General features: G+C 46.0%; 1 protein-coding gene across 2 annotated transcripts in view; it reads right to left on the bottom strand.

Moving 5' to 3' along the window:
- The window catches only part of dync1h1 (dynein, cytoplasmic 1, heavy chain 1), a 55,727-nt gene that overhangs the window by 28,399 nt on the left and 3,503 nt on the right, over nt 1–23,825 (bottom strand). For both annotated transcript variants that reach the window (XM_036955170.1, XM_036955171.1), the window contains exons 2-35: nt 17,059–17,146; nt 16,395–16,568; nt 16,018–16,273; nt 15,560–15,746; nt 15,038–15,309; nt 14,262–14,489; nt 12,923–13,999; nt 12,593–12,772; nt 12,132–12,281; nt 11,857–12,003; nt 11,482–11,622; nt 11,038–11,214; nt 10,796–10,906; nt 10,472–10,591; nt 9,844–10,083; nt 9,533–9,688; nt 9,159–9,272; nt 8,934–9,044; nt 8,483–8,692; nt 8,137–8,283; nt 7,690–7,856; nt 7,085–7,258; nt 5,581–5,935; nt 5,102–5,296; nt 4,615–4,897; nt 4,177–4,277; nt 3,893–4,052; nt 3,420–3,660; nt 3,060–3,243; nt 2,510–2,722; nt 1,798–2,036; nt 1,404–1,560; nt 743–970; nt 347–577 (exon numbers count right to left, since the gene is read on the bottom strand). In XM_036955170.1, coding sequence (XP_036811065.1) covers nt 347–577; nt 743–970; nt 1,404–1,560; nt 1,798–2,036; nt 2,510–2,722; nt 3,060–3,243; nt 3,420–3,660; nt 3,893–4,052; nt 4,177–4,277; nt 4,615–4,897; nt 5,102–5,296; nt 5,581–5,935; nt 7,085–7,258; nt 7,690–7,856; nt 8,137–8,283; nt 8,483–8,692; nt 8,934–9,044; nt 9,159–9,272; nt 9,533–9,688; nt 9,844–10,083; nt 10,472–10,591; nt 10,796–10,906; nt 11,038–11,214; nt 11,482–11,622; nt 11,857–12,003; nt 12,132–12,281; nt 12,593–12,772; nt 12,923–13,999; nt 14,262–14,489; nt 15,038–15,309; nt 15,560–15,746; nt 16,018–16,273; nt 16,395–16,568; nt 17,059–17,146 — 7,214 coding nt within the window. The remainder of the gene's footprint in view (nt 1–346; nt 578–742; nt 971–1,403; nt 1,561–1,797; nt 2,037–2,509; nt 2,723–3,059; nt 3,244–3,419; nt 3,661–3,892; nt 4,053–4,176; nt 4,278–4,614; nt 4,898–5,101; nt 5,297–5,580; nt 5,936–7,084; nt 7,259–7,689; nt 7,857–8,136; nt 8,284–8,482; nt 8,693–8,933; nt 9,045–9,158; nt 9,273–9,532; nt 9,689–9,843; nt 10,084–10,471; nt 10,592–10,795; nt 10,907–11,037; nt 11,215–11,481; nt 11,623–11,856; nt 12,004–12,131; nt 12,282–12,592; nt 12,773–12,922; nt 14,000–14,261; nt 14,490–15,037; nt 15,310–15,559; nt 15,747–16,017; nt 16,274–16,394; nt 16,569–17,058; nt 17,147–23,825) is intronic.

The following is a 23,825-nucleotide window of genomic DNA, read 5'->3' as shown; positions in this document are numbered from 1 at the left end:
GTAGTATTATTGTTTGGATTCTTGAAAAGCACTCAATAATAATAATAATAATAATAATAATAATAATAATAATAATGACGCTTAGTGCAATGTTCTCTGGATTCATCAGATTTAATTATCTGGGGTAAGTTTCCAGTCTGACAGGATAGTTTCAACTCAATCAATCCACCAAGTAAATTGAAAAAACATTTGCACCCCCCCCCCCCCCCTAACTACTCAATTCTTGAACTACAATTTCAATTAATCTCCTAAATTTAAATGAATTCAAATGGAATTGACACCAAGCCCTGAGGGACTCCATTTAGCCTCCCCACAAGCAGGAGGCGCTGTGGCACCGCTGACTGACCTGCATGTAGCGCTCCAGCTGGTCGTTGGGCATGGGGAAGTCTGAGTGGTTGTTGTTGTAGAGCGCCACGTTGCGGCAGGCCTGGTGTAGCATGGAGAACAGGGAACCCATACAACGCAGCCGCGTGAAATCCATGATGTGCTCCATCTTGGAGGCGTGCTCCAGGGTCTTGATCACCAGCCCAGTGGAGGTGAAGTAGGGCTGCAGGATGGCCGCTGTGTCCCTCTGGATCTGGAGAGGGGGAGAGAGAGGACAATGGGGGGTGTTATAAGACTGTTAACGTAACGCTAGATGAGCCAGGGCTGTGTTCAATAGGGAGAAAATGTTTTCCAACAGAGTGAAACAAGTGTTTTGTTGCACCCTACTGAACAGGACCCGGGTAGCAACAGTACCAACCTGCAGCATGGGGGAGGCGGTCTCCTCGCCCTCGTCCTCGGTGCCCTTGTGCATGCGGAAAGCCTCATCTTCGCCCTCGTCCAATGGGATGCTGCGCAGACGCGCCAGGAAGTGGTTGAAGATCATGTCAGTGCTGAGCACGTCTTCGCTGAACCAGACCATGCCACAACGTGACACAGTGGCCAGGGTGGCATACTTCAGATCCTGCACCTCGAACATGATGCGCACCTACAGACACCACATTATGGAGAGGAATGCTGATGTCACAGATCCAAATGTAAATCGTTTTAATGGTAGTCCCCTTTGGACCAATAAAAAGCTGGAGCTGGAACACACCCAGATAGAATTGTTTAGTGTGGTGGTGCTGACTAACAGTGAATAAACTGTAAACTATATAAATAAATAAATAAAAAGACTTGCACACAACTCTTTCTAGATCTTTTTTTTTTTGACTAAAAGATAATGACCAGTTTAATTCAATGGCGCAGTTTCACACTCAAATTAAACCTCCACCTGGACTAAAACTGAATCAGTATGTGCAAGTGTGTTTCAAAAGTGGACTTCACAGGGTGACCAATGGTATTACAGATGTAAAGCTTGTGTTATGGTTCTGGATTTTTTTTCATTAAAAAGGGATCTGGCTCGAGGGGACACGACATACGTTTGGCGGCAGGCTGAGACGCTCTCCGTTGGGCAAGGTGAGCAACTTGTTGTCGTCCAGCACAGAGTTGAGATTCTCTACCCACTCGGGGTCCACGTCACCATCAAAGATGATCCATTGCCGTTTCTGCAACTCGCCTCTCACGTTGTCAATGATCCTGGGATGAAAAATCCCCAAAACAATCGATTAATTAATTGACTGGATTTGTAATACAAAAAGAGAAAAACTTTTGGAGTGTCATCAACCTGACAATGACAAGAGACACCAAGAGGGCTTAGTTCGTAGCCCTGGGGGACACCAGTCGTGTCGCGAGACCATGTGGTGCTTAAAATCAACACACTACATAGAATAGCTTGAACAACAATACATTACATTGAAGCCTGCTAATACTTACTTCCTGAGCACGTGCGTGAAGAGCCCATCGGTCCACTCACGGGTGTTGGGGTCTAGGGTTCCGTACAGGTGGTCCTTGCTGATGGCCTTGGGGTCGATGATGTGGGCCACACCCTCCATCCCCTCCAGGCGCTCCAGGGCTTTGAGCAGCACCCTCCAGGCCATGGTCTTGCCACTGCCAGAGGGTCCCACCATCATCAGGCCGTGGTTGATCTGGGTGATCTGGTACAGTTGGAGCACCTGGAATGATATGGTTTAACATTACAGACTTGACACTTAGCTGACATCTTGGGAGTGCAGACAAACTTGGTTTCAAATTCAGACATTTTAATCAATGTCGGCACCAAAGGTTCTAAGGGAATTACATTCAAGTTAGAGTTCAAAGTAGTAACAATACTGTCATAGAGAGTTTGGTTTTGCCAATCTACACTACAGGTCAAAAGTTTTAGAACACCTACTCATTCAAGGGTTTTTCTCTATTTTTACTATTTTCTACTTTGTAGAATAATAGTGAAGACATCAAAACTATGAACACATATGGAATCATGTCGTAACCACAAAAAAGTGCTAAACAGATCAAAATATATTTTATATTTGAGATTCTTCAAAATAGCCACCATTTGACTTAATGACAGTCTTGCACACCTAGATTGAGTAGGTGTATATTTCTGGGTGAAACCACACAGTGAATAATTGGGGACGACATTACGTACCTTCTCAACCCACATGCTGCCCACGTCATCTCCGTCTCCATAGGTGAGGAACATCTCGGCGCAGACCTTGCGGAGCTCTTCGCGCAGAGCCGTCATCTCGCCACGCATGTACTGCACGCCTGGGAAGACGTCCGACAGCAGGCTGAACAGCAGGGGGATGTCCTCAGCCACCAGCTTGGGTACCATGGTCTCACACACACTCTGGATCAGGATCTGAACACAGACAGAGACACACAGAGGTCGGTGACATCCCTTCTAGAGGTCCTATCACTTCCACAGGGACACAGAGGAAAGGGGACTTATCTTCTAGGTTAGGCGACAACCCCTTCTAGATAACAGAAAAGCCATGCCTTACATGCAATATTGGCAGGCCTTTTAATCTTTATACTTTGGGTGGCATGGTCTCCTAAACCAGTGTAAAAAAAAATATGGCTCATGGGATTAGCTGGTGGTCATAAAACTGGAAGTGTATTGTGACTGTAGTTTTAGTATGTTTTAATAATGCAGAAAACTGAAGAGAGAAAACCCAAAGATACTTCAGTTCCTTTACCTCCTGTTCGGGGAGGTTCTCCGCGATCTCGTTCTCGTCCACGTTCTCGCCGCGCTCACGCTTATCCTTCTTGATCCTCTGGATGCGCTCCCGCTTCACGTTGCCGGCGCTGACCAGCACGCTCTTGAGAGCTCGCAGGCCAAAGTCGTAGTGACTCTGGGATGAAAGCTGTTCGTCGCACAGCCTGCAGGTGCACAGAGAGAAAAATAGATTTTCAGTCAATGAGACGGAACACAAAACCAATAGAGCTTTCAAGGGTAGTAGTGCTGGCATGCATGAAATATTTCACATTATTTGATCTCTCAAATGTTGTTGGAAATATAGTACATACTACATAATAGTAGATAATATAGTACATACTTGAAGAAGGGCACGATCTTCTTGGCCAGGATCTCTGCGGTGCGGAAACCCTGTGAGTAGAGCATGACCTGGGCGATGAGTTGGCGGTCGGGCTTGGTCATGGCCAAGGAGCGGAACAGCTTCTTCAGATTGTCGGGCAGGTTTGAGCGGCCGGCGTAGCCGGGGTTCATGGTGATGAAGATGGCCATGTCGGGGCTCACCTTCACCTGCTTGTTGAGCAGCTCGCAGGTGACAGGAGCACCTGGAGAAGGGGGAAACGGCGACATTGACTAACTTACATTCTTAAGAGCACCGCCATATGAAAACATGCGTGGTTTAAAATGAACGATGCAATATCGTCAGCAGTCATCCAACGTTTTTTTATTTTTATATATAACATAAGGCCTCTCGGACAACACATTTTCATGGACTAAAAAGCACTTTCAAATGAAATTCTAAGAAGCTTTTATTAATGAGTCTGTGGAGATACGTACTGCGGTCTCGGTTGGGGTTGCTGTGCTCCCTCAGGGCCACCTGGATGAACTGGACCTGCTGTGAGACGGCCGACAGCATCCTCTCCTCCAGACGATTGAACTCGTCAAAGCAGCCCCAGGCGCCTACCTGGCACAAGCCCACGAAGATACGACCCATCGCCTGGAGACAGATAAACAGATCTTTATAAAAAAATAAATAAAAGAAAGGCTTCTCTGATTCTGAAAATAACATTAATCCAAGATTAGCCTCTTTTAGTGTAATGTATCAGTCAGTATTAGCGTACCTGGAAGTCGAAAGTCTCGTCACAGTTGAAGACCAGGACGAAGCGTCCCAGTTGGTGACCCAGAGCCTTCACAGACTCGGTCTTTCCAGTTCCAGCGGGCCCTGGAAATAAAGAGCGAAAAATCACCAGGATATGCTATAAAGTTACAACTCAGTTTGGCTTTCAGAATTTAAACTATCTACTTTATTGGCTATGTAGAGTCTAGAGCAGGCCTGGGCAATTCCAGTCCTCGGGGGCCTGATTGGTGTCACTTTTCCCCCCATCCCTAACAAACACACCTGATTTAAACTAACTACATGTTTAACTGAAGATCGTGATTAGTTGATTATTGGAGTCCTGTGTGTTAGCTGGGGCAAAAGTGTGACACCAATCAGGCCCCTGAGGACTGGAGTTACCCAGGCCTTGTCTAGAGAGTGGCATGCAGTTCATGGAGCGTACCAAAGGGCGCTCCACCGAACCTGGCCTCCAGGGCCTGGGTCATGGTCAGGTAGCAGCGGTCGGTCAGCGGGGTCTGGACCAGCTTGTCCTGGACTCCTAGGTACTCAAAGCCATAGTTGAACTTGGCGTTGGCCATCTGGATGGACAGCTGCTGCAGCACGTCCGTCTGCTTGGGGTCAAAGTAGAAGCGCATCTGGCTGAGCCACTCAAACGACTTGGGGTTGTCGACCTTGTTTTTGATCAGTTGCCTGGTCACGTCCCTCTGGTGGACCAGCTCAGTGATCTATAGGAAAGGAGCACAAACAGTTTACTTTATCATCCGTTTGGATAGTGGGACTGACAGAGAAAAGCTTGATGCCAAAGTCTGTGCATTTAACAATTAATCATCTTTGAAATCCTACTTGGAGAAAGCTCTTCTCAAAAGCTACACCCATTCTTCCAAACCAACTTGTCCAGAATGTCTGCCGATGTGTCATCTCCCACTCACCAGGTGTTCAAGCTTCCTCCTGCGGAGTGGAGGCTGCTCCATCAGCACGGTGTCAGCCAGCACGTTCAGGGTGGCCTCCACATTGGTCAGCACGCTCGACATGGGCGACATGTCCCCGCCACCCGAGATGGTGGTCAGAGCGGCATCCACTTTCTCAGACCAGTCGATCTGAGCAGACAGCACTACCAGCTGAGCCTGGAGTTAGTAGAGGGAGAGATGTTTTTCAACATGTTTAAATTGGTTTCAAGATCTTTGTGGGCGTTACAGGTCAGACTACAATTTTCATGGATATTCTTTCGGGGCTACCAACCGGATTACTATCCGTTAGCCCTTTTCACAAAACTATTTGTCACAAAGTGGTTATGTAAATAAAATTGATTGATTGTGGGTCGTGGCCAATTTTTGTTGTGTCATTGCCGACTCAACATGATCATGGTGGACTGCTGGATGAACAATAGCCCAACTGCGACGTTCCGTACCTGGTATCGGTCGATCCAATCAATGTATTTATCGAGTTCGATGGAGTTGCCCTTGTTGAACGCGCCCACCTCTGTGACCGACTCGGCCAGCAGCTTGGCCAGCGTGACCCGCATCTCCTTCTCCACCAGGGTCAGCCAGTCGTTGATCTTGGGGTGCTCGAGGAGGTCCACGGGGGTCTTGTAGAAGATCTCCTCGCCCTCACGGGATGAGATGCCCAGCACCACCGTGTTTTCCTCGTTCAGCAGGATGCTGGAGACGCCGGCGAACATCTTCTTGAAGTGCTTCTGCAGCTTGGCAACGTTCTTGCTGTTTCCGATGATCTCCAGTAAGTCTTCATCACCAACGAAGTAGAACCTGGTAAACATAAATAAACATGGTCATCACATTCAGGATACACATCAGTCACTTTACAGTGTGTATACAGGACTAAATGACCATACTAAATGAACAGCAACTACTAATTTCTTCAACGGGGGGCTAAATATTACAGATTAAAAAGCTTAGCTTGCTGCTTAGCCTGCTAAGGCTATGTATATACAATCAAATAAATATATAATTTTATTTAAAAAACAGTAAGAGTAAACAATACTTTATAGCTATAATATAGCTAACGTTAGCCAGCTAATGACAAGCTGATCGCTGTTGGATGCTTTCACGTTTAGTTTGTCTGGGTTTGTTGCTTTTAGCTAGCATATGGACAAGCAGTACTGCAGTAGTCAGACATGACACAAATAACCAACACAGGTGGATCCGTCATTTATTTTTGCACTACACAAACATTTATAAGAACAGTCGGCCCTCAAACGCTAGCTAACGTTAGCTTGCAAATCAGAGTTGAAAAATGCTGGCTAGCAAATGTGAGATAGCAGGGATTTTAGTGAGCTACCAAACCTGTCTGGTGTGTTTTGTTTGCCTGCTAGCTAGTAGCCAGTGACATGGGAAACAAAGTTAGGAATTCAGCTAGTTAGCCTGTTATGTAGGCGTAGATGCTAACCGTTTAGCTAGCAAGCTAAACATTTGGCTAGCTGGCATTGGGAGTATAAGGTAACTTTAGTTACAGTGTGGTGAGGGTTAATTTAATTATTTCTTCAACATTGCTAGCAAGTGTATTAAGCTAGTTGTTGCCAAAGGACTTTGCAAAATGTTTTAGTTGTCTAGCTAGCAACATTAGCAAAGCTAGCTGCACAGTCATATTGGCTAGCTAGCAACATTACATAATTTCTCTAACCAAGGTCGTGGAAATGCAATTTGAGCTAGCCCACCAAGGCCAGCCCAACCCAGGGTTGACTTTAAAGTGCGAAGCTTTAGATACAGCCCTGTTTTTTCAGAATTCAAACCAAGAGGTACGCTACAACAGGACTTGCTCTTGGTTTGAGCCATTTCTATTGAGAAAAGACCCTACACTTTAGACCGGATATAGGATTTCCCAGATTTTCCCAAAAACGGAAATGAGAGACAGGCCTATGGCAGATTACACTATTAGAGACATGGATAACATCTTACCTGGGGAATGAGGACCTCTCCCTCTCCAGGTACTCTCCCAGAGCCTTCTGGATCTTTCCCAGCAGGTCGGCCAGCCTCTCCAGAGACCTCTGCACCCCCTGGATGTTCAGCACGTCCATCACCAAAGGAGACTTGGTTACCTTTTTCATCAGAGCCAGGAACTCTGTGCTGATGCTATATGGGAGAGATAAATAAAAGGTTGAGCAATGTTATCTTGGGGTGGCAGGTAGCCTGGCGGGTAGGAGCGTTGGGCCAGTAACCGAAAGGTTGCTGGATCGAATCCCTGAGCTGACAAAGTAAAAATCTGTTGTTTGGCCCCAGAGCAAAGCGCAGTTGCCGATGAAGTGGCTGTCAATTAAAGCAGCCCCACCACACCTCTGATTCAGAGGGGTTGGGTTAAACGCAGAAGACACATTTCAGTTGAACTGACTAGGTATCCCCGAAAAGCTTACCAAGATCTTTACCAAGTCCTCCTTACCACAGACAAGGTTCTTTGGCCTATTCCCAATCTTAGGTGACAAGGGGGGGAACCTCAAATATTTCCTTGATTCTGTCACAAAATGTATCGGAGGAGAAGATCAGAAGAGAAGAACTACGGATCTTACCTCGAGAACCTCTGGGTCTCCACAGGCAGCAGGTGTTTGATGTCAGCACTGCCAGTGAAGATGCCTTCCAGGTAGACCCAGCGGCGCTGGACATCGATCCACACGTCAAACAAGGCCATGATCCGGTTCAGCTTGTCCTCCCAGCTCATAGCATCTTCCTCAAACACCTGAAGGCACACAGAAGGAACCATTAATGCCTCATGGAGACTAGGACCGTACCATGTAAACCATGTGTTCTTATTCTATCCGACAAGAACCAGAGACTGAGTCAAGACAGGAACTCGAGATCCAGACCAAGACCAGTCCAGATCCCTTGAGATCCAGGCCCAACCTCTTAAGAAACCAGATCCCATCACGAGACCAAGACTGCATTTATATGATGTAAAGACCACAAGATCAAGAGTACATCTCTGGCAAGAACCCATTTGAATTTAAACGTCCACCGACCTTGTAGTAAGGTGACAGCTTCATGGCTGACACGCTGTTGATGTGCTCCTTGACCTTGTTGAAGAGGTCGTCCCAGCCGCGGATCAGACGGCACTTGTTCTGGTAGTTGATCAGGTCCAGCTCGTAGGCGTTCCAGACCTCACGGATCTGTCCCGGACCAATGGAAAAATACATCAATATTGCCACTTACTGTCATAGACATGACTTGATCACCAATTGGTCGAAAGGTGCACTAATATTGCAGTCTCTATGGACATACTTGACTACCCAGATTTTAAATCCTTTATCATTTTTGTAATTGCGCTGCAGGGAACAAAGATTTGTTTAAGTGGAATGTTGTGGTTACCTGTTTGAGGAACTCCTCCAGGGCCATCTCTCCCTGGGCCACCAGCAGCACGTCTCTCACCACCATCTCGTTCCTCTGCAGGTCCACGTCCCAGATCTGACCCAGAGTCAGCTCCGACAGCACCCAGTTCACGTGCAGACGCTTCATCAACTGCTTCCAGTGGCGATCCTTCAGGGCCTCCGACTTCAGCTCGATCACCAGCATGTTGATCTGAGTGACGAGACAAAAGGACCGTTTAGTGTTAGGATAGGAAACTTGATTCAGGTATATTGTAGACGTTAATATTGAATAACATCCTGATCACAAGTACAAAGTTTTTGTCCAAGCTTTTCCCATCCAAGAGGAATGTCAACCAGACATGGTTCAATCTTTTGTCTCAAGTAACTACTTTTCAATTGCAACAATGCAATGTCTAGTTTCGACTAGTACCGAGGGAAATACAGGGTCTTACCTTCATGTAACTCTTGAGAAGCCTCTGGACGTGCTCGTAGGACGCATACTGCCTCAGTCGAGCTGGGAAGTTCTTCAGCTCATTTAGCAGGCCGTCTAAACTCTGACGCAGCTACAAAAATCGGAAATACAGATACACATTACACTAACAGACTTGGCCCAATAGATGGGCCCTAAACAGACATGGTCCACAGTGTCCTTGAACACAAAGACAAATTAATCTTACCTTGCGTGGTTGAACAGAGACCCAGGGCTGCTCCTTGGCCTGGTCAATCTGCTCCCACACCTTGGACAGCTCTGACCACACCCCCTTCAGGTCCTGCAGCTCCTCCAGAGCCACCTACAGCACATAGAAACATATCAAACTTTAGCACCACAGAGGAGCATGAGGACATCTTACTGTGAAGTGACATGTTTGTATCGACAGATATACCAAGACTCCAGGCACAATGAGGCAAGGGGAACAACGATGTCATATGCCGAGTTGCTCTTACACGGACTAATGAACAGTCTAAAATGCAGTAGCGGCTGGCTGCAGATAGCATAGCGCTTAAAAGATAACACCTCTAGTTTAAAAAGACAGAGGTGTGACAATCATACCTGAACTCTCTCTTCGCTGCCGCTCAGCAGGCCAGTGTCGGTCAGCTCCAAGGCCTCTTTGGCTCGGGAACACTTATCCCGATCATCCTTCAGCCGGCCAAACTTTCCCTCGTAGATGGTGAGAGACTGGAGGGCCTCCTCTGGACGCAGGGCCCCCTATGGAACAACAGATCTAGGATCAGCTTATACCCTCACCAAAATTCCAAGTGCGAAACTCATATGAAAGATTTATGCAAAGATCAAATTAAATAAAAACCATCCTTTACATCAATCTTTCAAACAAAAATGTATCTTAAATGATTTTCTCTTACAGCCACCGGTTTGGTCTTCTCCCAGTCCGCAAGGAGATCGATGGTGCGACCCTCCACGGCTTTGTCTTCCTGGACGATCTTCATCTGCAAGTTGGCCACTTGCTGCTGGATGGCCGTGTCCTTGCGCTTCATGATGTCGCTGAAAGCACCCCACTCGCCCTCGATGTTGTCGATGTACAGCCACGATGGCGGGAACTGGAAGCGCTGCTTCTCGAGAAGCCGCTGACCGTTGCGGAAAAGCTGCGAAGAAAGAAGTCAGGATTTTAAAAATCCATCCATCTTTTCATATCAAAAAAATCAAAATCAAATGTACATCACATACAGTTAACAGCAGGGTAAAAAAAAAGAGGGCAGTGAAATACTTGTGCTAGCGCCATCAACAATGCAGTACATTAATCAATACTTTCATTTAAAAAATGACAAGTATTAGAAGTAATAGAAGAGGGAGATGCGTAATAGTAATGGAATGTATTTAAAAAATAGAACGTGGGTAGTGGAATCAATAGTATATAAATCGAACAGCAGCATTGACTGTGCGCGTGCTTGTGTACGAGTTCTCACCCCATGACAACGATTTGAGGTCACAGCTTGTGAGGATCGTATGAAAAATCATTTCGACAGTACTTACATCCACGTTCTTCTCAAACTGCTTGATCTTGCGTTTGAGCGTCTGGACATAGGTGATGAAGGTCACAGCGTCCGAAGTGCTGGCGGTGTCCACCGAGTGCTGCTCCAGCTCTTGGCGGGACTGTGGTGGGACAGATGAAGGACAGGGGAGTTGAAATCAGATAGAGACAAATAGTCTGCTCCAACAGCCACACTAACATGCCACTTAAAATGAAGCAATGTATTGGGTGTGCATTCTAAGTTTCATGCTAGTTATGACAATGGAACATATTGCCAGTGACTACAATGAAACCAGTTTGTTTCTCTTGGCAGAGAGGGGGCTTACCTTGGAGATCTGGGAGTGGAAGTCCTGCATGTTGTTGCCCAGCATCTGGCCGAACCTGCTGAGAACCTCTTTGTGCCAGGAGTCATACTTCAGGTTCACCTTGGACTGGACCTGGAGTTGAACAAAGTATACAACCAATCCGCTTCACCACATTTCTAGGCAACAATGCATCTCATCAGCGCACAACTGAACAGAACAGCAGAAATTGCTCTACTCTATTGCTGAATCGTCAGTCTCTTTACCTTGCCATAGTCAATGACCACGGGCCCAAACTCCTTCTTGGTCTCAGCGTTGTCGAAGGTCCCCCTGGCTTTGCGGATCTGGACCAACAGGGCTTGCCACTTGGTCAGATCCTCCCCCAGGCGGTTGTAGATGTTCTCTGCCTGCATGTCCCACAGGCATTGGTACTGCAGCCATACCTACACAACAGAGACACATGGGTGAGTGACAGAACCAATAGCTGAAGTGAACTCCATCTTGGGATTAATCTCAATAATCGTCATTTGCTTCTTGTGCTCAAAAAGACATTGGAGGACAAGGTACAAGGGGAGGAACCAAGGACACAAAAAAACAGTTGAGAAAAAGATCCAGTATAATTTATGGGTGTTTCAAATAGCTAGCTGGCTAAATCTGACACAAACAGAAATGTTAAGGACACCAATACATCAACACGATTGATTGCATACCTTGACGTACTGCTCCACCTCGTTGACGTTGTCCTTGACCGAGTTGTAAGCCTCCTCCAGGGCAGCTGGGCCGTCTGGCATTCTTGTCAGTGCGTTCCTGTAGAACTTCTCCTCCTCAGACAGCTCATAGTGGACGCCCACCTAGTGGCCAGGACACCAATACATCAACTATAGCAACCTATACCAAAACATCCCATGTACTGGTACCCAGCATGCTAGAGAGGCTAGCTTGATGATATCACTGAATTCAATACTAACTTGCTAAAGAAGCTAGCTAGGTGATAGCAATGAATTCAATACTAACTTGCTAAAGCAGTTAGCTAGGTGATGGCAATGAATTGAATATATAAAAGGTGCTCTGCATGGCCTCCAGACCTGGTATCTTTGGCTCTGGATCCTGGGCAGAGAGAGGATGACCATCTTCCAGGCAAACATCTCCTGGTAGAGCTTGTAGCGACAGTCTTCAATGGGCGGGTTTAGGTAGATCACTTGGTTGGTGATCCTCAGCTCATGTACAACGTTCTTTCACAAGTAGAAAAAAAAAAGTTTCATAAACTGCAATTTGTGCCTTTGGGAAGACATTTTATTCGTTATATTCTTATCAATTATCAATCCTTATCAATCCTCCTCCTGCAGTCTTGAACCCTTACCTTGATCTTGGGCTCTCCGCCAGGCTTGTGGCTGACTTGAGGGGCCTCTGTGTCCATGTCCACATCAGCCTTGTCCTCCATCTGACCCCGGAGAACCTGGGTCCAGGCCCTGAGCCCAGCCTGCAGACGCACCCCGAGGATCCTTTCAATCTACACAAAGGGAAAATACAATTTCTAATGAATATTGATTCAATAAAAAACATTTTTTTTTTTACCAGAACAGGGACCAGCAGCAACAGAATAGGTGCTGGTATTTGTGGCCCCTACTGGTCATGTTCCAGGACAACTATCCGGCTCGAAGGACCATGAAAAAGAGTGCCAACTTGTAATTGGAGTACTCGGAGGGAAGTGCAGTTTTAAATAGGAATTTCCTCAGGAATGTGAACAGTAGGACACAGGGTAAGAGCCCCAAAACAACACAGAACGTACACTGGAGAGCGTTGTAAGGGTTTTGCACAGACCTCAATGTCCAGCTTGTTGACCCAGATGGGTAAGTTAGAATAGGAGTGCAGGTTGAGGTCATCCACAGCTTTCTGCACGCGGTTGAGGATATCTGTGAAGGTCTTGTGTTCGTACATGCAGGTCTCGAGAGAGCGCACTTCAAGGTCGATCTTCTCCTCGATGAGCAGAAGGTCGTCCACCTGGAAATAAAATACATGAATATCATACATTCATTCAGGGCAGAATCCGAACATACGATCTTCAAGTGCGGAATGCAAGTCTTGCAACTGCACACTTAAAATAAAAATTGCCAGGTGAGATCCAACCTTATGGTTACAAAAAACACTGACCTTCTCCTGGAAGTTGAAGACGGTCTCGGCCAGGCGCTGGACGTAGGGGTCCAGTTTGTAGGACTCCCAGACCAGGGCAATGCCCTCCGTGACCAGAGCCTGCACTTCCTTCTTGAGGCCAGCCACCAGCAGCGAGATGGAGATGCGCTCCTCCACCTTCTCGCAGGTGCGCTCGTACGTGCGCACGCTCTCGATCAGGGAGATGGCGAATGGATAGAGCTGGTTGGCCTGGTGTGCCTTGTTGACGATGGCAAGCGGCACACGGAAGCTCAGCCACTTGAGGTTGCGCACCTCCTTAGACAGCGTGATGATCTCGGGCAAGAAGTTGACCTTGAGCTTCAGCATGTTTCCTGTGCGACCGCGGGCCCGGCTGGTCTCAATGGTGAAGATGCGGCCCGACACGCCCAGGTTGCGCTGCTGCACCTTGCGTGCCCAATCGTCAAATATCTCCTGGGTGTTGAGCTTGGCGCGGAAGCTGTCGCCATCCTGCTTCAACTTGAGGCCCTCCACGTGGTTCTCCCAGCCTTTGCCCAGCACGTCTTCCACACGCTTCATGTAGGCGGTCAGCTGCCGGTCGATCTGCTTGGCCCAGATGATGGAGCCCGACACAGGTGGCAGGTCACGCACGTGGCTCATCTTGCATGATTGGCTCTGTGGGTACTGCACCTTGAACTTGTCGTGCAGTGACTCAATGTCATCTTTGACGCGCTGGATGAGCTGTGTCTGGTACTCGCGGATGGCGCCGCGGATGTGGGGGCGCACGAACAGCGCGTTGAAACGCGAGAAGATACGGAACATCTCGTTGGCATTCTTGGCCGTTCCCAGCTGGTCACGGAGGCGGGCAGTGATGCGGGTCTCCACGCGGTCAATGCGCTCGTCGTAACGCTTCATTGCCGCCTCCCAGGCCTCCATGCCCTCCTTGGACACATCCAAGCCGTCAACCTCCTTAACGTTCTCATAGGCCAGGTTCACCTCCTCAATAGCGTTGGCGTCCGCAGCGTCAAACAGCACCTCCGCCACCTTCATCTCAGTGGGCTCCACCGCCTCGCCTGGGGCGTGCTGGGGCACCGCAGACACCTTGACAAGGCATAGAGAGAAAGAAAACCTTTTAGCAATGATGTATGATATTACCACTTAGAAACCAGCAAGGGCAACTCTTGACCAAAACTGCAAGTCATTGTGTGTGTGTGGGGGGGGGGGGGGGGGGGGGGGGGGGGGGTGTATGCTCAATAGAGAAATCTCCATAAAAAGTGGTTAATCCAGATATAAACTTAATCTGGGTCCATAATACCAACCCTCGGGGGCACTAACCATTGACAAATCTCTGTCCCTTTCTTACCTGAGGCCTGAGTACACGAACGATGACGGCCCTCAGCTGCTCGTGCTGCCTGCGGAAGCGCCTCATGTGGTCGAGGCGGGCCTGGAGCTTGCGGTGGGCTGGGCTCAGGCGCCACACCATCTTCAGGTTTTCCTCCCTCTTCCTCTTCACGATGTCTCTCAGCAAGACCTGGAGTTTCTCATATTCATCCTCCCAGGTCTGGAAGACCTCGAAGCACGCTACCATCACCTACAATGGGATAGAAATAAGTATCAACTAAATGCTACTATAAACTAATGCTACTATCAACTAAGTAATGTCAATACAACAATATAGAAGAGTATAGGAATGTATAGATGGGTTTGTTGACAACGACACATAAACCATATGCACCCATCCATGGGGCATAAGTCAGTGTGTTGTTGTGAATGTGGATGGCCAGATTGCTAGCAAGAACGACAAGAAACTGCTGTGTGGGGAATCATAAGTAGCTCATTTAATCGTGTTATTGGTACCATGTCTTGTTTTGACTGATGTCATTTCAATGCTAATATGGCTAAAATTCGCTTGCTAGCTAGCCAACCAACTACTAACAATGTATTTGAAAGACAAGTGTTCAATGTGCAAATGTATTCATGTTACCAAAAAACATTGGGAGACGAAATATAGCTTACATGTTGTCAACAATCTAAGCCAACTCTGTCCGTTTTACCCCATAGTTGCACACGTCTCGGTTTTCTTGCCAAACAACCAACTCGTCTATGGAGTATATGTCGCAGCTGCCACTGTAGACTCACCTTTTCAAACTCCTCATAGGCCACGTGCATGAGCTTCCTGGTGCCCAGCACTTTGAGGAGCTGGGAGCTGAGGTCTCGGGAGATGGCCTCCACCAGCCGCAGGGCTCGCTGAATGGGGTACTTGGTGTTACGGATCTTCCTCAGGTGGGTGAAGATGGCCACCAGCGCCTGGCGGATCTTATCCAGCTCAGTGGCTGACAGCAGGTCGTTCAAGGGGAAGTCCTTCATCAGGGGGTTGTAGTCGTTGACCGTCTCCACTGCCTGCTTCAGACCTGGGAAACATATTCAAGTCATTAAGTCTAATAAAACGATGGCACGTTCTAAACATAGAATTAGGAATCAGAATACAATAGGATCTCCATGGTTCTAAAGTAGTGATGTCAATCACAAAAGTGGAAAATGTATATTGACCGGAGGTTTAAGTGTCCTCAAACAAACAAACAAATAAATAAATAAAAGGTTCCTTGTAATATCTAATTCATAAAGAGGTATTTGGGGCTTGTTCCATCGAACAAAACTCACCGGTGTCAGTGTCAAAGCTGACGGTGGCGTGGAAGCGCTTGCCGTGCTTTAGGATGTCCAGAGTGAGCAGCACTTCGGGGCTCTCCCTCTTCTCCTGGATGCGGTTCAGGGCGCGCTCCAGGTTCAGCCAGAAACTGATCTCCTGCAGGGCTGTCCCAGAGGCCGGGTCACGGTCCAGCTTGGTCACCTGACAGGAAGAGGAGAGTATTCAAAAAACAACCATTCAGACTAGCCGGAGAACACAAAAAAAAAAAAACACAGTAAGAGATGCCAAATGCAACCAGCAAGCCATGGTCATGTTCAGTCGGTGGCAAGCATTTCAAAATGGAGTGAAGCGGGGGAGGTACTAACTTAACGTGTTCAATATAAACGTTATTTTTCTTTGTAAACTGTTTTGCTTGTATGGCCTGCTACTGAACACTACCTGGCACCCAATTTCTCATTGTTTCTACCCTCACCTTCTGGATTTCCCGGATCCAACGGTTGACCCCCGACTGCAGCTGGTTGAGGAAGGTGGGGTCCTCCACCTTGTCGCCAAAGTCAGTGACCTTGGGCTTCTCACCACGTTCGTAGCACGCCTTGGCGATGTTGAGGATGATGGGGTGGATGATAAGGCTGATCTCTGGGATCTCGATGTTCTGCTGCAGGTGTAGCAGGCCCATCTCCAGCTCTGCAATCTTCTTCTCCACAGAGGGAGCCATCTTGTCGCCATCCCTAGACCAGGACAAAATGGAGCCATTATTAACCCACTGGGTATAAACGAGATGCGCAAAATATGAAAACAAAGAACAGTTTTACAAATCTATCATGATAGTCCACTTAGTTCCTGGTTTACCTGTCTGCCTTGCCAGATTCACGGATGTAGGACTTGAAGAAGGGAGCAACAGCATTGCTGATGAAAGAGTGCAGGGTCTCGTAGGGAGAATCCTCACTCAGAGTCAACACGCGCACCTGGGTCGATATGGGCTTGTCAGCGTCAATCACTCCAGTCCTCTTGATGAAAGCCAGGCTGAAAAACAAAGTTGTAAAATGTCACAATCCACATGTGAATAAACAGGGATATAGGCTAGTTGATGTAGTATTATGCAATGTTAGGAACTGTTTCACCACAGTTTGATACAGAAAGGTAACATGTAGGGCAGGCCTATCTAACTGGTAAAATAATCAGTCTAACTATCCCTAGGCCCGTCTTAAAATGGAAATCATATGCCATCACAATCTCAAAATGGATATCACTTGATGATCTTGCGGTCAAGGATGACTCAGGGCTTAAAACAGACTCAGAGACATGACATTGCCACAAGCGGCTGGGTGAACCAAAGATATTGCAGACTGCAAGACAACGCACTCACAGAGCGCATGTGCACGCTTCACTCTCCTACAATATGATAGCTTTCCAACAACTGGGAGGGGGGAGATTAGGTTCTCGCTTCACACTCCGTTGTTGCGTAATTCTCCCTGATACTGCCATTTACTTCCTGTATCATAAAAGTTCTTGCCTGTTGGACTTAAGCCCATAGTGGATGTCAATGTTGATGTTGTAAGAGATGCACTCCTTCTCTTCCTCTCCTTCATCCCCAACATCCTCTGAGGAGAGAAAAACAAGAATACCAGTCAGTGAAAGCACAGAAGCATTAAAAAAAAGGGTGTATGGATTCAGCCTGCTTTACCTAAAGAACAATATGTAACATCCCGAAGAGGAAAGCCCAGTCTAAGATATTAAAATACAATTAGAATATGATTCAAATGAAACAGCGGCATAAATGTTTTAATGATATACAAATACTTTAAGCTAGCTACCCCAGAAGTTGCGGTAGAACAAATAATGCTTTATTACCAACGCGGTATTGTAAACACATCGTTTGTGGCCGGTGTTTGCAAACTTTTTTGTTGAGCTTTGACAGTGCTACGGATAGTAGTGGTGGCGCTTGGCTTGCACGTGCAAATTCAGAACACACAACATTCTATAATAGAACTATTATTTGACGTGTATCTTTAACACACAAAGACCCAAAACGGCGTTCCATAGTATGTCGTGAAGCTAATGACAGTGACGCTGTGTAACTCCGGTAGGGCAACATCTGAACAATAGCGCACTTGGTAACGTTTGTGTGTACCGGGGCTCGACCAGTCGCAAAAGCCAACATCACCCACGACAGAGAACGGTTGATTGTCAAGGGCAATGAATTCCATTATCTTGGTGTTAATGGATTTCGCCTTCAAGTTGTCTCGCTGAAATTGTTACTCTTTAAAATGACTGCTCGACTTCACTGCTTGATCCACACAGCAGACATTGTGGGCTAGGTTAGGAATGCTGTGTTGCAGGTGTAGCGCAACATTTTACGTAGCGTCATGTAGGTATGCACGTCAGCTTTGACGTCCGTGTTAAACTAGACATTGGGCCAAAACTGATGTTCACCGACATACCGCGCATCCCTAAAAAGCAGCCAACAAGTGCTTAGCATACGTAGGAACTCCTTCAAGACGGTTGGAAAAGCATTCCAGGTGAAGCTGGTTGAGAGAATGCCAAGAGTGTGCAAAGCTGTCATCAAGGCAAAGGGTGGCTACTTTGAAGAATCTCAAATACAAAACACTTTTTTGGTTACTACATGATTCCATGTGTTATTTCATAGTTTTGATGTCTTCACTATTATTCTACAACGTAGAAAATAATAAAAATAAAAACCCTTGAATGAGTAGGCGTCCAAACTTTTGACTGGTTTATATACCTGTCTATATAAGGTCCCACAGTTGACAGTGCATGTCAGAGCGAAAACCAGGCCATGAGGCCGAAGGAATTGTCCATAGAGCTCAAAGACCGGATTATGTCGAGGCACAGATCTGGGGAAGGGTCCCAAAAAATGTATGCAGCATTGAATGTCCCCAAGAACACAGTGGCCTCCATCATTCTTAAGTGGAAAAAGTTTGGAACCACCAAGACTCTTCCTAGAGCTGGCCGCTAGCCAAACTGAGCAATCGGGGGAGAAGGGCCTTGGTCAGGGAGTTGACCAAGAACCCGATGGTCACTGACAGTGCTCTAGAGTTCCTCTGTGGAGAAGGGAGAACCTTGCAGAAGCACTCTACCAATCAGTCCATTATGGTAGAGTAGCCAAACATGAGCCACTCCTCAGCAAAGAGCACATGACAGCCCGCTTGGGAGTTTGCGAAAAGGCACCTAAAGGACTCTCAGACCATGAAACAAGCTTCTCTGGTCTGATGAAACCAAGATTGAACTATTTGGCCTGAATGTCAAGCGTCACGTCCGGAGGAAACCTGGCACCATCCCTATGGTGAAGCATGGTTGTGGTAGCGTGCTGTTGGAATGTTTTTTAGCGTCAGGGACTGGGAGACTAGTCAGCATCAATAGAAAGGTTTAACAGGGCAAAGTACAAAGAGATCCTTGATGAAAACCAGACGGGGCAAAGGTTCACCTTCCAACAGATCAACGACCCTACGCACACAGCAAAGAGAAAACAGGAGTAGCTTCGTGGCAAGTCTTTGAGTGGTCTTGAACCCAATCGAAAATCTCTGGAGAGGCCTGAAAATAGCTGCGCAGCGACGCTCCCCATCCAACCTGACAAAGCTTGAAAGGATGTGCAGTGAAAAATGGGAGACTCCCGAAATACAGGTGTGCCAAGCATGTGTCATACTCAGGAAGACTCAAGTCTAATCTCTGTCAAAGGTGCTTCAACAAAGTACAGAGAAAAGGGTCTGAATACTTATGTAAATGTGATATTTCAGTCATTTTTTTGTGGAAATGTCTAAACCTGTTTTTGCTTTGTCATTATGGGGTATTCTGTGTAGGCTTGAGGCGATTTAATCATTTTTAGGATAAGGCTGTAACGTAACAATGTGAAAAAAGTAAAGGGGTCTGAATACTTTCCAAATACACTGTGTTAGAGGTCGACAGATTATGATTTTTCAACACCGATACCGATTATTGGAGGACCAAAAAGCCGCTACAGATTAAAATCGGCCGATTTTTAATTAATTAATTTGTAATAATGACAATTACAACAATACTGAATTAACACTTATTTTAACTTAATATAATACATCAATAAAATCAATTTAGCCTCAAGTAAATAATGAAACATGTTCAATTTGGTTTAAATAATGCAAAAACAAAGTGTTGGAGAAGTAAAAGTGCAATATGTGCTATGTAAGAAAGCTAACGTTTCAGTTCCTTGCTCAGAACATGAGAACATATGGAAGCCGGTGGTTCCTTTTAACGTGAGTCTTCAAGATTCCCAGGTAAGAAGTTTTAGGTTGTAGTTATTATAGGAATTACAGGACTATTTTCCTCTATACCATGTATATTTCATTGACCTTTGACTATTGGATGTTCTTATAGGCACTTTAGTATTGCCAGTGTAACAGTATAGCTTCCGTCCCTCTCCTTGCTCCTCCCTGGGCTCGAACCAGGAACACAACGACAACAGCCACCATCGAAGCAGCGTTACCCATGCGGAGCATGGGGAACAACCACTAGAAGGCTCAGAGCGAGTGACTTTAGAAACTCTATTAGCGCGCTAACTAGCCATTTCACTTCGGTTACACCAGCCTCATCTCAGGAGTTGATAGGCTTGAAGTCATAAACAGCACAATGCTTGACGCACAACGAAGAGCTGCTGGCAAAAATTTGTTCTTAACTGACGTGCCTAGTTAAATAAAGGTATATATAAAAAAAATGGACGCCCAAAAATACCGATTTCCTATTGTTATGAAAACCTGAAATCGGCCCTAATTAAATCGGCCATTCCGATTAGTCGGTCGACCTCTACACTGTATCTGTTGGTCCCAGATACCTTAAAAAAAATTAGGTAGGGGTGTGGATCACTAAACCAGTCAGTATCTGGGTAACCACATGCAGGGCAACACATCTCCTTCGTGTAGAGTTGATCAGGCTGCTGATTGTGGCCTGTGGAATGTTGTCCCACTCTTCAATGACTGTGCGAAGTTGCTGGATATTGGTGGGAACTGGAACACTCTGTCGTACACGTTGATCCAGGGCATCCCAAACAAACACGTCTGTTTGGCACACACAATACTCACGCAGCAATTGCTCCTTTTCTCCAGTAGTTTACACTATTCTACATTACCATGTAATGCTGCATTTGCATGGCACTAGTTTCATACAATACATGGAGATACTGTCTTTTTTACTTAGTGTAACTTGTATATTTTGGTCAGCAGTCATGCCTGTTCTAGTGTTCATTGTTTTTGTTTTTATAACAATGTATTTTAGTTAATGTACTTTTCTTTGATATCTTGTATAATGCCTTGTTAGGGTGGGTGGAAGAGGTGGATGGATGGGGGAATTTGGGGTTGTTGTTACTGTGTTTCTGTTATATGTGTATGTATGTATGTACAGTGGGGAGAACAAGTATTTGATGCACTGCCGATTTTGCAGGTTTTCCTACTTACAAAGCATGTGGAGGTCTGTCATTTTTATCATAGGTACACCTCAACTGTGAGAGACGGAATCTAAAACAAAAATCCAGAAAATCACATTGTATGATTTTTAAGTAATTCATTTGCATTTTATTGCATGACATAAGTATTTGATACATCAGAAAAGCAGAACTTAATATTTGGTACAGAAACCTTTGTTTGCAATTACAGAGATCATACGTTTCCCGTAGTTCTTGACCAGGTTTGCACACACTGCAGCAGGGATTTTGGCCCACTCCTCCATACAGACTTTCTCCAGAACCATCAGGTTTCGGGGCTGTCGCTGGGTAATACAGACTTTCAGCTCCCTCCAAAGATGTTCTATTGGGTTCAGGTCTGGACACTGGCTAGGCCACTCCAGGACCTTGAGATGCTTCTTACGCAGCCACTCCTTAGTTGCCCTGGCTGTGTGTTTTGGGTCGCTGTCATGCTGGAAGACCCAGCCACGACCCATATTCAATTCTCTTACTGAGGGAAGGAGGTTGTTGGCCAAGATCTCACGATACATGGCCCCATCCATCCTCCCCTCAATACGGTGCAGTCGTCCTGTCCCCTTTGCAGAAAAGCATCCCCAAAGAACAATGTTTCCACCTCCATGCTTCACGGTTAGGATGGTGTTCTTGGGGTTGTACTCATCCTTCTTCTTCCTCCAAACACGGCGAGTGGAGTTTAGACCAAAAAGCTCTATTTTTGTCTCATCAGACCACATGACCTCTCCCATTCCTCCTCTGGATCATCCAGATGCTCATTGGCAAACTTCAGACGGGCCTGGACATGCGCTGGCTTGAGCAGGGGGACCTTGCGTGCGCTGCAGGATTTTAATCCATGACGGCATAATGTGTTACTAATGGTTTTCTTTGAGACTGTGGTCCCAGCTCTCTTCAGGTCATTGACCAGGTCCTGCCGTGTAGTTCTGGCCTGATCCCTCACCTTCCTCATGATCATTGATGCCCCACAGGGTGAGAAGATCTTGCATGGAGCCCCAGACCGAGAGTGATTGACCCTCATCTTGAACTTCCTCCATTTTCTAATAATTGCGCCAACAGTTGTCGCCTTTCCACCAAGCTGCTTGCCTACTGTCCTGTAGCCCATCCCAGCCTTGTGCAGGTCTATCATTTTATCCCTGATGTCCTTACACAGCTCTCTGGTCTTGGCCATTGTGGAGAGGTTGGAGTCTGTTTGATTGAGTGTGTGGACAGGTGTCTTTTACACAGGTAACGAGTTCAAACAGGTGCAGTTAATACAGGTAATGAGTGGAGAACAGGAGGGCTTCTTAAAGAAAAACGAACATGTCTGTGAGAGCCGGAATTCTTACTGGTTGGTAGGTGATCAAATACTTGTCATGCAATAAAATGCAAATTAATTACTTAAAAATTATACAATGTGATTTTCTGGATTTTTGTTTTAGATTCCGTCTCTCTCACAGTTGAAGTGTACCTATGATAAAAATTACAGACCTCTACATTCTTTTTATGTAGGAAAACCTGCAAAATCAGCAGTGTTTCAAATACTTGTTCTCCCCACTGTATGCATGTATCAGATATGACAACAGAAAAACAGTACCAACAACCCCAAATTCCCCCATCCATCCACCTCTTCCATTTTTATATATATATATATATAAATAAACAGAGCTTCCATATATATAACGTTTAGCCTACTGCAACTTTTATTGGATTGACAGTAGCCTATATGCCCAGTCGGAATGAGATAGAACATCACAGCCCCACCCACCTGAGGGGTAAAACAACATGTGGTTATCGAGGTTACCCCATTGGCTCACAGCAAAAAACTTGACCTTTTTCAAATGCAATTTTCTTGTTGTCTGCTTGTTTTAGTTAACAAAACGTAATTTAAGGAATGTACAGCATTTCTAAAGATCAATTTTCAACATTTCCCGCTCCTGAGTGTTCTCACTACTTTTAAAAAAAGAAAGTATGAAAATCCCTTTTCATCACAGTGCTGGGCAGCCACGTGAGTGAGTGATGGCTAGCTTAATGTTCCGGTAACTAGCTAAGACCACCAACACAAACGGACTATACAGATACAAGTAGTGAGTGGCATTACAAAACGGGCAATACTAAACAAGTATTTTAAATGTTGTTAAATAAAACAAGGCAAGTCAGTTAACTCTTTTGGGATAGGGGGCAGCATTTTCACTTTTGGATGAATAGCATGCCTAGAGTGAACTGCCTCCTACTCTGTCCCAGATGCTAATATATGCATATTATTATTATCGTCTATAGAAACTTGAATGAGGATTCTACAATAAAGGAGGGGCTCATGAGACCTCAGTCAGTGGTCTGGCAGAGTGCCTTGGTCTCATGACGCGCGCTCCCGACAGAGTTACCTCTCTTTCCAGTGCTTTTCTTCAGACAAAGGAATTCTCCCATTGGAACATTATTTATGTTTTATGTTAAAAACATCCTAAAGATTGATTCCATACATCTGAACTTTTCAAGTTTGTCTGGACGAAGTGCCTGCGCCTCATGAAGATGGATTACTGGGCTGAACACGCTAACAACAAGTGGCTATTTGGACATAAATGATGGAACTTTATGGAACAAATCAGTCATTTGTCGTCGAACTGGGATTCCTGGGAGTGCCTTCAGATGAAGATCAAAGGTAAGTGAATATTTATGGTGTTATTTCCAGCTTCTCTTGACTCCAAAATGGCAGATAATCCTCTGGCTGTTTTGGGCTCTGGGCGCCGTTCTCAGATTATGCTTTTTCCGTAAAGTGTTTTTTGAAATCTGACACAGCGTTTGCATTAAGGAGAAGTCTATCTTTAATTCTGTGAATAACAGTGGTA

This window comes from Oncorhynchus mykiss, chromosome 19 (assembly GCF_013265735.2).
Source record: "Oncorhynchus mykiss isolate Arlee chromosome 19, USDA_OmykA_1.1, whole genome shotgun sequence".
In the NCBI taxonomy this organism is placed as follows: Eukaryota; Metazoa; Chordata; class Actinopteri; order Salmoniformes; family Salmonidae; genus Oncorhynchus; species Oncorhynchus mykiss.
This window is presented reverse-complemented; position numbering and strand designations above follow the sequence as displayed.